Raw genomic sequence first — 14,805 nt, forward strand, 5'->3', positions numbered from 1 at the left:
AACCCAACCCTCCCCCAAAACCCCACCCCAAGGTTCCCCCGCACCCCAAATCTTCCCCCACACCCTCACAGACCCCTGTCAGGACTCCCCACACCCCACCAGTGCCCCCATAAACGCCCCCAAAAACCCCCAAATTTCCCCAGGACCCCCGCAGCTCTGGTGCCATCACCACCACCTCTGGTGTTTGGGGGACATGGGGACAACGATGGCACTGGAGGGTCACAGGCTGGTGACACTCCACCCTGTCTGGTGGGACATCCCCAGAGCATCCTCAGTGTCCCCAGGAGGGAACACCCCAATGTCCCACACAGAGCCCAAAGGCCACCACCATGTCCCTACAAGGAGTGGCACAGGTGCCTCTGTCCCCAAAAGGCGACAGATGTCCCCACGGGGCTTCCAGACAGACAGGGGACACGTTAGGGACCCAACCCCACCCCAGGATGTCCCCAGCCCAAGGAGAGACGAGGCCACTGCAGGGACAAGAGACAGTTTATAGTGACACCAGTGTCCCCAAGGGCCACCTCGGGGACAAGGACAGAGCTGAGGGACACAAACCAGAGGTGGCCGAGGGACATCAGGAAGGCTCCTGTGGTGGCTGGTGACGTTTCTCCTGGCTCAGCCCACATGGTGACAAGGCCACGGGGGATGTCACAATTTCCCCTGCTATCCCTCAGAGCCTTGTCCCACACTGTGACACAGGACAAGGCCCTGAGGGACATCCCACTGCCCCTACAGACCCTTGTGACACACGGTGACACAGGACAGGGCCACGAAGGAACATCCTGCTGTCCCCTCGGCACCTCTCAAGGAATGATGTCCCTCATGACTGTGTGACACAGCCACGCTGTCCCCTCTCTCAGGGCCCTGTCCCATGGTGTCCCTGCGCCTCTCCAGGCTCTGTCTTGTCCTTCACAGCCTCAGTCCCACATGGCATGACAAGGCCACGCTGTCCCTGTCCCCTCTCTGATGGCCCTATTTCCACAGCACAGTGTGACACAACTGTGCTGTCCCCTCCCTCAGGGTCCTGTCTCACGGCGTCTCTGTCTCCCACTGTCCTGCAGTGTCAGTGCCCCTCCAGGCTCAATGATGTCCCTGTCCCCACTGTCTCTGTCCCCACACTGTCCCTGTCCCCGCAGTCCCTGTCCCCATTGTCAGCACCTGTCCAGGCTCAGAGCTCTGTCCCCACACTGTCCCTGTCCCCACACTGTCCCTGTCCCCACACTGTCCCTGTCCCCGCAGTCCCTGTCCCCACTGTCAGCGCCCCTCCAGGCTCTTGTCGCGGGCGATGACGGCCTCATCGAATTTGATCATGAGCGTGGTGCCCTTGTGCCAGTGCGCGCTGACGCGGGCGGGGAAGCCGGCGGCGCCCAGCACGGCCTCCAGCAGCCCCGCGGCGAAGGCGGCGCAGTTGAGGGAGCTGTTCTCCCGCGGCACCGACACGAACGTGTTCACCACCGGCTCCCGCTCGATCACGTAGAACGTGCGGTCGTCGTCGTTGGCCTGCTCCAGCTTGTCGGCCTCGCGCCCGAACAGCGCCCGCCACAGAGGGCCCTGGGGGATGCACAGGTGAAGGGTTTAGTCGAGATCAGAAGTGTTACCATAGAATAAAAACACAATATGGACATGCAGCGGGCCCTGAGGGGGAGAGTTTAAAGGGTTAAGGCTTTAGTTGAGGGTTAGAAGTGTTATAATAGAATAAAAACACAATATGCACATGCAGCGGGCCCTGGGGGGAAAGGTTTAGAGTTAAGACTTTAGTCGAGATTAGAGGTGTTATAATAGAATAAAAATACAATGTGTATGTACAACAGGTCCTGGGGGACAAGAGTTTAAAGGGTTAAGGATTTAGTTGAGGGTTAAAAGTGTTATAATAGAATAAAAATACAATGTGTATGTACAACAGGTCCTGGGGGACAAGAGTTTAAAGGGTTAAGGATTTAGTTGAGGGTTAAAAGTGTTATAATAGAATAAAAATATAATATGTACATACAGCTGGCCCTGGGGGGAGAGAGTTTATGGGGTTAAGGTTTTAGTCAAGATTAGACTTTACATCCTGATTTATATTGAATATTATACCACTATATGTAAATATATTACTTACACATAAAAATAAACATTATATACTGAATTTTAAGGTTTTAGTCGAGGGTTAGAAGTGTTATAATAGAATAATAATATAATATGTAAGTACAGGGGGCCCTGGGGGGGCAAATTTTATAGGGTTAAGGCTTTAGTTGAGATTAGATTTTACATCCTGATTTATATCATATATTATATGTATATATAGTACTTAAACATATTAATAAACATTATATATTGAATTTTAAATGGTTAAGGTTTTAGTTGAGATTAGATTTTGTGTCCTGATTTTATTGTATATGTATATGTATATATAGTACTTAAACATAATAATAATCAACAACATTATATATTAAATTTTAAAGGGTTAAGGTTTTAGTCGAGGGTTAGAAATGTTAGAATAGAATAATAATATAATATGTACATGCAGTGGGCCCTGGGGGGGGAAATTTTAGAGAGTTAAGGTTTGAGTCGAGGGTTATGTGAAAAACAAGGTTTGCTTTCTTGGTAAAATTTTAAAAGTTTAATAAAAAGACAATTAGTGACAGAAATAAAGCAAAATATTAATTAACTATATAATAACTAATTTATTTTCTCATAGTTATTGATTAATTAATGCATTAATTTATAAATATATTGAATTAATGTTAATGAATTATACAGCCAGATGGCTTTGGCATTCAGCCAAGTGCACGCCCTACCCCTTCAGAGCAGGGCTTTAAAAGGATCAGGATGTTACACATCCAACAGACCCTAATGCACGACTCAAACATTCCTCTTGAGTCTGAATTTCCTCTGTTCAGTTTTAACTCCCCCTACAACCATTTTATCTCATAGACCATCTGCCAGTGGCTCCATTTTGTCTGACAGATTCAATAAATTCCGCCTTGGAGCTTTGGTTCACTGATATTTTCATCTGGATAATTCAGGAATGCGGGAGGACTCTCTTCACCCTCTGGCTTGGCTGGTTTAGGTGTTACAAAAACAGTCTTTACTTTTAACACCATGCTACCACCCAAAAAAACATACACATTCATCACACCACCATTTCAAAACTCTGTTAATAACAAAATAAACTAAATTAATACAGTAAAACCTTCATGTAGCATTCACCCTAACATTTGTGAAAATCCAACTTTATAAGATGCATTTATAACAAGTTAGAAGTGTTATAAGTACATATTATGTAGGAATGTATCTGCATCACAGGCCAAACTGCCTGAAAATAACCTTATCAAACCACCTGCAGTTTTGTTATCAGAACCCTCGGGAATCCCTCAAGGTCACTGAGGAAAACAGGGCTGAAATAAGAGAAGCAGAGCCTGAGAAAGAGACCGCCAAGAAGGCAAAACCGAGATAAAGGAGGCACAAGGTGATGAGGACAATCAGGTGTCCTGAAGGAGAGGGAACCAATCAAATGATGCCTGAACCTGTGAAAAAGCAATTTAGAGTCTGTAACTGCAGCTCAACATAAACAATAAATCCGGCTTCTGCTCATTCACATTGGTTGTGCGTCCAGATACTCCTTCTCCTGCAATATTATATTATTGGCTTTTCACAAATATTAAAAATAATGCTACGTGTATAACGTTGGAAAGCTTTGCAGCATGAATATAGTTTATTTCTGCTGTTAAGTAAACTTAGAAATAGCAGTGTGATAAATATATGTATATTTCTTGGGCTGTAGCATGGTATTAAAATGGAGACTATTGTAGCTAACTCAGAGAAGGATAATCAGGATACTCCTCACATTCTTGGATTATCCTATCTGGATGAAGATGGAGGTGACCAGAACCCCAAAGGAGGAATTTATTTTTTAAATTTTATTTACTTTTTTATTTACAGGAATTTATTTACTTTTTATTTACAGGAATTCTATTTACTCTGTTATCAAGGAGTGTGGGGATGAAGCCACAAGGAGAAATAAAAAGGCTGATTTGATCTGCAGGATGGAATAGGGGCAGGTTTAAACCAAGCAAAAAGAACATCTGAACTCGAAGGAATGTTTAAATAATCCACGGAGGGGGGGGGTCTATGAATATGCAAAAGGTGCATTTACAAAAGTGGTTTTGAGTCAGTAGTGTGCTCTTGGCTGAATGCCAAGCATCCCGCTGTCATTTGTATTTTTGCTTTTGTCTCTCTCTTATTGTCTTTTTATTAAACCTTTTAAATTTCACCAAAGAAACTAACCTCATTTTTCACCGAAGCAATTTATGTTGTTTAGGATGCCAGTTAGAAACAACAAAAGGCACGTTAATGGTTATTGGATGCTTAAGCTGCAGCTAAATGATGTTTTGCTTGCTATTATCAGCTTGTTCTAGTTTTGTTTAGAGGAGGAAATGGAATAGAGGGACCGTTATGATAACAAATTGAAACCAATGAAACCATGACCAGCATCTGGACTTCCTATCAATCAATCACGATTGACTGGGGACATCTCTGCCCCCAGAGGGGACAGCAGAGCTGGTTTGTGTCCCTCAGCTCTGTCCTTGTCCCCGAGGTGGCCCTTGGGGACACTGGTGTCACTATAAACTGTCTCTTGTCCCTGCAGTGGCCTCGTCTCTCCTTGGGCTGGGGACATCCTGGGGTGGGGTTGAGTCCCCACCGTGTCCCCTGTCTGTCTGGAAGCCCCGTGGGGACATCTGTCACCTTTTGGGGACAGAGGCACCTGTGCCACTCCTTGTAGGGACATGGTGGTGGCCTTTGGGCTCTGTGTGGGACATTGGGGTGTTCCCTCCTGGGGACACTGAGGATGCTCTGGGGATGTCCCACCAGACAGGGTGGAGTGTCACCAGCCTGTGACCCTCCAGTGCCATCGCTGTCCCCATGTCCCCCCAAGGAGAGGTGGTGGCACCAGAAGTGTGGGGGGAGTTTGGGGTGGGGATTTGGGGATTTTTGTGGGTTTGGGGTTTTGGGAGGTTTGGAGTTTTTGGGATTTTGGAAGGTTTTGGCATTTGGTTTGTGGGTTTTTTGGGGGGTTTTGGGTTTATGGTTGTTTGAGAGTTTTGGGGGATTTTTGTGCGTTCGGGGGGTTTTGGGGATTTAGAGGTTTTTGGTTTTTTGAGGGGTCTGGGGTTTTTTGAGGAGTTTGGGTGTTTTTATGGGGATTTGGGTTTTTTGGGGGGTGATTGGGGTTCTTTGGGGGGTTTGGAGTTTTTTTGGGGTTTTGGGTTTTTTGGGGGTTTTGTTTTTTTGGGTTTTTTTTTGGGGGTTGGGTTTTTTGGAGGGATTTGGGTTTTTTTTTGGGGGGTGGGGAGACTTCAGGGTTTTTCTGGGGGGAGATTTTGGGGTTTTTTGGGATGTTGAGGATCTTTTGGAGGGCTTTGGGGTTTTTTTGGGGTTGTTTTTTTTTTTTTTTTTTTTTTTTTGTTTTGTTTTTGTTTTTTTTTTTTTTTGGTTGGTTGGTTGTTTGGGGTTTTTTAGTGGTTTTGGGGCAGTTTGGGGGTTTGTTAGGGTTCTGTTTTTTGGGGAGTGTTTTGGGGGTTTTTTTGGGAGGGGTTCATAACTTTTCTCACCACCTCACCTTGACGAAGAGCAGCACGCCCAGCACCTTGGTCTCCCTGCGGCCCGGCCGCTCCCGGGCCACCAGCGCGTCCAGCGCCCGCAGCCCCACGTGGTGGCCCAGGCGGGCCAGGCGCGCCTGCAGCTCGGCCACCGAGGCCACGCGGCGCTGGCAGTACTGCACCAGCTCCGAGAAGAGCAGCGCGAAGGCGGCCAGCGACAGCTCCGAGCGCGGCCGGCCCAGCGCCCGCTCCAGCACCGCCGACTTGCCCCGCGTGAAACGCGCGTCCATCGCCGCCTGCGGGGCCGGGACCGAGACGGGGTCAGCGGGACGGGGACGGGAGGGGACGGGACGGGAGGGGGCGTCAGGGGGCTCGGGAGGGAATGGGAGGGGAGGGGGCGTCAGGGGGCTCGGGAGGGAATGGGAGGGGAGGGGGCGTCAGGGGGCTCGGGAGGGAATGGGAGGGGAGGGTGCGTCAGGGGACTCGGGAGGGAATGGGAGAGGAGGGGGCGTCAATGGCACCGAGAGGGGCTGCGGGGGGACGTCAGTGGCACCAGGAGAGAATGGGAGGGGGCGTCAGGGGGCTCGGGAGGGAAGGGGGCGTCAATGCCACTGGAAGGGGATGGGAGGGGAGGGGGCGTCAGTGAGGCCGGGATGGGAGGGGAGAGGAGAGGAGGGGGCGTCGGTGGCACCCGGAGGGGAGGGGGCGTCAGGGGCTTGGAAGAGGATGGGACGGGAGGGGAGGAGAGAGTCAGCGGCACCGGCACGGGCGCTGGTCAAGGCGCTGTTCGAGGTGCTGTTTAAAGTGCCGTTTAAGCAATTAAAAAAGCTTCCTACTTAAACAAACTCAAATTAAAATTTTCATACTTCCGCGGCCCGTTAAGGATGTGTTCTAGCACGCTAAAAAAAATCTTGTGGGCACCGGGAGCACAGAAAACGAGACGTTTTATCGAGTGTTGTATGCAACGGTGGCCCTTGTATCACTTGGATGACAGGGCTAGGTGGCCCCCCCAATAGCACACTGAATTGTAATATAAATGAAACATAATTTTAAAATATAAATAAAAATTAGATATGTTGAGTATCATATAATTAAATATATATTTATATGTAATATATATTTCACACACTATATAAAAATATATAATATAATATAATATAATATAATATAATATAATATATATAATATATTATATATAATGTCTTGTATATAATAAATGTAATATAACTATATTATATTATTATAATATATAACAATATATGTAATATATAATATAATGTAATACATATATCTTATATAATATATAATGAGATATATATCTGTATCTACTTTATAATATATTATAATTTAGTGTGTCCTCTAATAGTGCACTAAATTATAATACAAATTAAATATAATTAAAATATATAAATAAATTTCAAATACATTATTGTATAATTAAATATATATTTATATAATACATACATATAGTATATATAGTATTATATATAAGCTATATAATTAAATATAGCTTGCTACATTTAATGCTTTTCTTAAGTGAAAAGTAGAATAAAATTTCTTATTGTGATGTGTTTTTCACCCCCTGAAATAATCCTGAATGACAGAAATATTGCAGTATTAGAGCCCCCTCCAATCCCTTAGTGTTGGCCCTTAAGAGAAAAAATAAAACTAAAAAAAAAAGCTACAACTGTAGCATCAGGCAAAGATGCATCAAATTAATTTTCACAGCTCTGTCTCACTGGGGGTGTCAGAGCAAGGCTGGGAGGGGAGGGGGCAGAGGGAGGAGGGTCTGAGGGGGGCTAGAGGGGGTGCAGGGCGGGTAAAGGGGGTGGGGGGCAACAAGACAGAGCTAGAGGAGGCTCTGAGGGGGATTAAAGGGGGTGGGGGGCAACAAGACAGAGCTAGAGGAGGCTCTGAGGGGGATTAAAGGGGGTGGGGGGCAACAAGACAGGGCTAGAGGAGGCTCTGAGGGGGATTAAAGGGGGTGGGGGGCAACAAGACAGGGCTAGAGGAGGCTCTGAGGGGGATTAAAGGGGGTGGGGGGCAACAAGACAGAGCTAGAGGAGGCTCTGAGGGGGATTAAAGGGGGTGGGGGGCAACAAGACAGGGCTAGAGGAGGCTCTGAGGGGGATTAAAGGGGGTGGGGGGCAACAAGACAGGGCTAGAGGAGGGTCTGAGGGTGATTAAAGGGGGGCAGGGGTAGCGAGACAGGGCTAAAGGAGTCTGAGGGGTGTCTGAAGGGGCTTGGGGAGGGTCTGAAGAGGATTAAAGGGGGTGAGGGCAACAAGACAGCACTAGAGTGGGGTCTGAGGGCAATTAAAGGGGGCAGGGGGTGGTTAGACTGGGCTAGAGGCGGGTATGAGGGGTCTGAGGGGAATTAAAAGGGGCAGGAGGCAACAAGGCAGGACTAGAAAGGGGTCTGAGGGGGGTTAAAGGGGCAGGGGGTGGTTCGGCAGGGCTAGAACTGGGTCTGAGGGGAATTGAGGAGTGTCTGAGGAGAGTTTGAGGGGGATTGAAGGGGGCGGGGGGTAACTGGACAGGACTAAAGCGGGAGCTGAGGGGACTGAGGGGGTTCTGAGGGAGACTAATGGGGGCAGAGGGTACGTGGGGCTACAGCGAGGTGTGAGGGGGGGTCTGAGGGGACTGAGGGGGATTAAAGGGGGCAGAGAGTAGTTGGCGCTATAGTGGGGTCAGGAGGGGGCTTGGGGAGGGTCAGGAGGGGGATGAGGGGGCAGCCGGCAGGTAAAGGAGCTCGGGAGGGGTCAGGGAGGGGTGCAGAAGGTTGGGAAGAGGCTCAGAGGAGGCAGGGAGCAGCCCCGGGGAGCTGGCAGGGGCTGAGGGAGGGGGGCACAGAGGGGACAGGGGCAGCGCGGTGGGGCTGGGGGCTCTGAGGGGGCTCAGAGGGGTCTGAGGGGTTCAGGGTTAGGATTCGAGGGGGCTCTGAGGGTATTCAGGGGGCTCTGAGGGGGTTCAGGGGGCTCTGAGGGGTTCATGGTTAGGATTCAAGGGGGCTCTGAGGGGGTTCGGAGGAAGCACAGCCGCGACAACGCCCATGGCAGGGCCCGGATGCGCCGGGAAGGGAATGGCGGGCACGGACACGGCGCTCGCCGGGCTGGGGTGCCCGCGGGGGGAGGGAGGGAGGAGATCGGGGCCTGCCCGGGACCGCCGGGACCCCCGGTACCGACCTGACAGCGATCCGGCCGCGCGACACCGCCGTGAAACGGCCGTAAAGCGCGCCGGGGGGCGGAGCCTACGCGAAGGGGCGGGTGCTGTGCAGAGGGGCGTGGCCTGCGTTGTTCCGCCCGACTTGGTCACGCCCTCTCTGTGAGGCCACGCCTCCTGGGGAGATGGGGGACACGGGGGGGACACGGGGGGATATCTGGTGACACGGGGGGACATCTGGTGGCACGGGGAGAGCGGGAGGGGCCCGCGCATCCGTGTGCCCCCCGCCCCTCCCCCCCGGGCACCTGGGCCGCCAGCTGGGGTGGGGGAAGGGCCCGGATCCCCAATGACGTCAGGGGTGGGGGACAAGAGGGGGGAGGGTACGGGTGACCCCCGGGGACACCTGGGACGAGGGGGGGACACCAGGACGGGGCCACCCATGGGGGGCACCGGGGGTCACCCCCCGATGTGACATGTGCTCCCTGTCGCTGATGTCACCTGGGTGTCCCCCCCGGGTCACCTTTGTCATTTGTGTCGCATAGGTCTCCTCTGAGTCCTCCCCGTGTCACTTGTGTCACCCAGGTCGTCCCTTATGTGCCCTGTGCGTCACCAAGGGCCCCCTGTCCCCACGTGTCACCCCCCGTGTCCCCATGTCCCCAAGTCCCTCTTGTGTCCGCAGGGTTGCTGCTGCCCCTGTGTCACCTCAGTGTCCTCATGGCTCTGGTGTCCCCAGGGTCCCCAGATCTCACAGGACCCCCAGTGTACCCAACTTCCCAATGTCCCAAATGTCCCCAGTTTCCCTTCACATGTCCTCAATGTCCCCAATGTCCCCAGTGTCTCTTCAGTGTCCCTATGTCCCCAATGTCCCCAATGTCCCTTCAGTGTCTCCATGTTCCCAATGTCCCCAATGTCCCTTCAGTGTCCCCACCATCCCCATTGTCCTCATCCTCCTCAATGTCCCCACTTTCTCTTCCATGGGACACAGGGTGACAGAAAGAAGTGACACTGGGGGGGACGGAGAGGACACAGGGCACACAGGACAGGCGACACGGGGGACACGGGGCAATAAGGACACCAAGGGACACAAGGGACACAGGGACACCCCGGAGGATGGCACTGGGGCCGGTGGTGACACCGCTGTCTCCAAACCTGGGACAAGTGACAAGGAGACAGAGAAGCCTCGACCCAGCCCTGCTGTCCCCAAGGAACGGGGGTGACACTGGGGACACTGGGAGGCACTGGGGGACGCTGGGGACACCTGGGGGACACCGGGGACACTGGGGTACAGCGGGGGACATTCCCTGGGGCAGCAAGGGGACACTGGGGGAACACTGGGGGGCAGCTGAGGGACACCAGGAGACATTGGGGGACACTGGAGGACCCTGGGGACACTGGGGGGGCACTGGGGGACACCAGGAGACATTGGGGGACACTGGAGGACACTGGGGGGCACTGGGGGACACCCCCTGGGGCAGCAGCACAGGCACAAGGTAACCTCGTGTCCCTCCATGCCCCTCTCGTGTCCCCTCCCCGTGTCCCCCCCCCGCGGTGGGTGGGTGGTTGCGGATTTATGGGTGCAATTAATTAAAGGCCATTTCGTTAATTGCTCGAGGCTGCCAGGGGGGGATTGGGGACACGCGGGGGCGGGGCCGCCCCCCCTGAGGGGACCCGCGACACCCACGGGGACCCCACGGCGACAGCTGGGACCCCACGGACACGGACAGAGCCCACGGGGACAACACGGCACCTACAGGGACCCCACAGCACCCAGAGGGACCCCACTGCAACCACAGAGACACCATAGCACCCACAGCAATATTACTGCACCCACGGGGACCCCACTGCACCCACGGAGACCCTGAGGGGACCCCACAGCACCCATGGGGGCCCCACTGCACCCACAGAGACACCATAGCACCCACAGCAATACCACTGCACCCACGGGGACCCCACTGCACCCACGGAGACCCTGAGGGGACCCCACAGCACCCATGGGGGCCCCACAGCACCTATGTGGACCCCATAGCACCCACGGGGAACCCACTGCAGCTACGGGGACCCCACAGCACCCACGGGGACCCCACAGCACCCACAGCGATCCCACTGCACCCACGGGGACAACACAGCACCCACGAGGGCCCCACAGCACTCAGGACCCCAGAGCACCCATGGTGACCCTATAGAACCCACTGGGACCCCACAGCACCCCTAAGAACCAGAGCACCCATGGCACCCAGAGCGATCCCGGACCACTCAGGACCCCACAGCACCCAGGATGACCCCACAGCACCCATGGAGACCCCATGGACACCCCACTGCACCCCTAAGAACCCGCAGGGACCCCACAGCGGCTGTGCGGATGCAGCACCCACGACTCCTCGCACCCACGGGTGCCCCCCCGCGCTCCCACCGTCACTGTGTCGTCCCCTCCCCTATCCCCCCCGTGTCCCCTCCCCTGTCCCTCCCTGTCCCCCCAGGGGAATAAGAGGCCCCGCGGGGGTCGCTGCCCCCCACCCGTGATGGCGGCCCCGGGGGGGACGGAGCCGGAGCGCGCGGCGGTGAGGGGTGCACGGGGGGTCACCCCAGGGTGGGGTTTGGGGGTCCTGGGGGGTACGGGGGTACCGCGGGGGGGGGGGGTTGGGGTCCCTTGTGAAGGCGGGTCCCCATCACAAGGGCACCCAGGGGTGCCCCCCACGTTTTGGGGTCAGTGGGGGGGGGCGATCGAAGAGCCCGGGAGGCCCCATTGAGGGGGGTCCCCAGTTCCGGGGTCCCATTGAGGGGTGGTGGGGCCCGTTTGGGGAGGGGGGTCCCGAAGCTGAGGGGGGGCTCTGCTTGGGGGGCTCCCCATTAGAAGTGGGGGTGTCACCATTTCGGGGGGGTCCCCGCTTCAGGGGGGGCGTCCCCGTTCAAGGGTGGGGGTCCCCCACAGGGGGTTCGGGAGGGTCCCTGTTTTGGGGGGAGTCCCGAATGGCGAGGGGGTCCCTGTGTCGGGGGGTTCCTGTGTCGGGGGTGTCCCCAGGCCAGGAGGGGACCCTGAGGCGCTGTCCCCGCAGGGGGGGTCCCCGGCCGAGGGGGGGTCCCCGCAGCAGGAGGGGTCCCCGGAACAGGAGGGCTTCTTCTCGCTGCTGAGCTCCGTGCAGGGCACGCGCATGGACGAGCAGCGCTGCACCCTGGGCGGCGGCACCGGTACCGGTGAGGGGACAAGGGACACCGGGGGGGACAGGGACACGGCCGAGGGGATACCGGGGGGGACAGGGGACACGGGTGAGGGGACACCGGGGGGGGACAGGGGCAGGGGTGAGGGGATACCGGGGGGGACAGGGACACGGGTGAGGGGACACCGGGGGGGGACAGGGGCAGGGGGACACCGGGGGGGACAGGGGACACGGGTGAGGGGACATCGGGGGGGGACAGGGGCAGGGGTGAGGGGACACCGGGGGGGGAGGGGGGGGGGACAGGGGCAGGGGTGAGGGGACACCGAGGGGGACACGGGCAGGGGTGAGGGGACACCGGGGGGGGACAGGGGACACGGGTGAGGCGACACCGGGGACACCACGCTGGCGACACGACCCACGGATGGCACAGGGGAGACACGAGTTTGGGCACCCGAAAGGAGGGGCACACGTGGGGCGGGGGTGACTTGGGGGTCCCCGGGTAGGCGGAGGGGAGGCATAGGTGACCCGGGGTGTCCCATGGTGACAATGGTGACCCGGGTGTCCCCCCCCGGGCAGGAGGAGGGGGCGGGAACCCGCCCCCGCCCGAGCTGGCGTCGCTGATGGACATGGTGGCGAGCTCGCAGGGCCGCAGGATGGACGAGCAGCGGCTGCCCGTGCCCCGCCTGCCCGGCTTCGGCACGGGGGGGACACAGGTGGGCACCGGGGGGGCGCAGGTGTGCACCGGGGGGGCTTTGGCACAGGTGGGCACAGGAGGGGGCACCGGGGGGGGGGCACTGATGGGCACCGGGGGGGCATTGGCACAGGAGCCATAGAGGTGGGCACCAGGGGGAACAGGAAGGGCACTGGGGGGACTTTTGGCACAGGGAGATGAAGGTGGGCACCAGGGGGATACAGGGGGGCTTCGGCACAAGGGTCACAGGTGGGCACGGGAGGGGCCACCGGGGAGGGGGTACGGGGGACTTTGGCATGGGGGGGGCACAGGTGGGCATGGGGGGGCACAGGTGGGCATGGGGGGGCTTTGACACCAGGGGGGCACCAGGAGGTCTGGGAGAGCCCCAGGAATTTGAGGAGGGGGCTCAGGAAGGGGGGTTGGGCTGGCGGGGGCGGTCCCAGAAGCAGCTCTGGGACAGGAGGGGGTCATGGGGGGTCTTGGGGACATCCTGCAAATGCCCCTCCCCTTCTCCCCACAGGACTGAGCCCCCGGAGCCCCCCAGCCCTCCTGGGCCTCCCCCGCTGCCCCCAGGCCTGTCCCCTCTCCCCGCGTGTGTCCCCAATAAACGCCCGAGCACTTGGGGCCTGTGACACCTGAGGGGCCTTGGGGACATGGGGGGCATAGGGGGTGGTACCGGGCCCGGTGGGGACACTGAGGAATGCCGGACACCTCTGGGGGTGGCACCAAGGGACAGCACTCAGGTGACATTGAGGGACACACGACGCCCGTGGAGGTGGCACCAGGGGACAGAGGGGCACTAAGGGACGGCTGTGCCACCCCTGGTGACACCCTGGGGACACACCTATGGGCAGTGCCAGCACCGTTTATTGGGGGTGGGGACACCCAGGGTTGCCACGTGTCCCCTCGGGGCCGGGTGGTGGCACCAGGTCCTTACACGAGTCCCTCATGTGTCACATGCATGTCCCTCGTGTCCCCACGTCACCAGCCAGCGGAGGGACACGGGGACGGCCACGTGGCCTCACTGCCACCCACAGTGGTGGCATCAGGAGAGGGCACATGTCCTTTGTGCCACCCACACAGGGACTGCATGTGGCCACGTGTCGCCTGTGCCATCAGCACCATCACAGCGATGCCATCGGTTTGTGTCACACGTCCCCTCTGTCACCAGCACAGTCACAAAGATGGCACCAGGTTGTGCCCACAGTGACACAGTGCTGCCACATGTCCCCTGTGTCACCGCCAAGGCCACGGTGCCGGTGTCACGGTGCAGCCATGTAGAGCAGCCACATGTCCCTTCTGTCACCGCCGTGTCACCTGTGCCACTGCTGGATCTTCCTTGTCACCTCCGTGTCCCCTCTGCCAGCGCCGTGTCCCCCTTGTCCCCTCAGGCCTGTGTCCCCTTCCCCTCCCGCAGCCGCTGCTTCATCTCGGCAATGGCCCGACGCTGTGGGGACACCATGGGGACACCGTCAGGGACAGGGACAGGGATGGGACAGGGACAGGGACAGGAACAGGGAATGGGACAGGGACAGGGGATGGGACAGGGACAGGGGATGGGGACAGAGACAGGGACATGGACAAAAAACAGGGCCAAGGGACAGGGATAGGGGACAGGGACAAGGACAGGGACAGGGACAAGACAAAGACAAGGACAAGGACAGGGACAGGACAAAGACAAGGACAAGGCACAGAGACAGGGACAAGGCTGGGAACAGGGTCAGAGGACAGGAGACAGGGACACAACTGGGGATGGGGACAGGGACAGAACACAAGGAACAGGGACACAAACAGGAGACGGGGTCTGGAGACAGGAACAAGGACAGGGGTCAGGATCAGAGGTGGGACACTGACAAGGGACAGGGACAAGAGACACTGACAGAGGACATTAGGGGACAGGGGACACTGACAAGGGACAGGGGACATTGATGGATCAGGGGACACTGACGGGGACAAGGGACAGGACCAGAGAACAAGGGACGGGATCAGGGACACTGGAAACAGGCCCAGGGAACAGCAGGGACACAGTGGGGAGAGGAGGTGGCATGGCACCAGGAGTGTCCCCCCTGTGCCCCACTCACACTCCCAGCGTGGCAGGGGACACCAATGGGACACTGGGGACAGCAGGGGGACACTGAGTGAGTCTAAGGGACATTGCTGGGGACACCAGGGGGACATTGGGGACGCTGCTAGGGTAAGGCTGGACACATTGGGG

General features: G+C 56.6%; 2 protein-coding genes across 3 annotated transcripts; one reads left to right on the forward strand and one right to left on the reverse strand.

Moving 5' to 3' along the window:
* Positions 1-443: 443 nt before the first annotated feature.
* TRAPPC5 (trafficking protein particle complex subunit 5) lies at positions 444-8,783 on the reverse strand. Of its 2 annotated transcripts, XM_083881885.1 has the most exons (4): positions 8,768-8,783; positions 5,603-5,878; positions 1,221-1,551; positions 444-1,187 (listed from the first exon to the last, which is right to left on the reverse strand). In XM_083881885.1, exons 2-3 carry the CDS (start codon positions 5,870-5,872, stop codon positions 1,255-1,257), a joined length of 567 nt encoding a protein of 188 aa, XP_083738011.1. In that variant the 5' UTR covers positions 5,873-5,878; positions 8,768-8,783; the 3' UTR covers positions 444-1,187; positions 1,221-1,254. The 2 variants fall into 2 exon arrangements, with proteins under 2 accessions (XP_083738011.1, XP_083738010.1); XM_083881884.1 differs by having other exon boundaries at positions 445-1,551.
* Positions 8,784-11,263: 2,480 nt separating this feature from the next.
* On the forward strand, positions 11,264-12,732 carry PCP2 (Purkinje cell protein 2; the record flags this gene model as incomplete). Its single annotated transcript, XM_083881966.1, has 3 exons — positions 11,264-11,302; positions 11,798-11,930; positions 12,479-12,732. The coding sequence occupies 3 exons, from the start codon at positions 11,264-11,266 to the stop codon at positions 12,730-12,732; spliced, it is 426 nt and encodes a 141-aa protein (XP_083738092.1).
* Positions 12,733-14,805: the final 2,073 nt, after the last annotated feature.

The sequence above is a fragment of the Zosterops lateralis genome (assembly GCF_965231275.1).
Source record: "Zosterops lateralis genome assembly, chromosome: 36".
NCBI classification, from domain to species: domain Eukaryota; kingdom Metazoa; phylum Chordata; class Aves; order Passeriformes; family Zosteropidae; genus Zosterops; species Zosterops lateralis.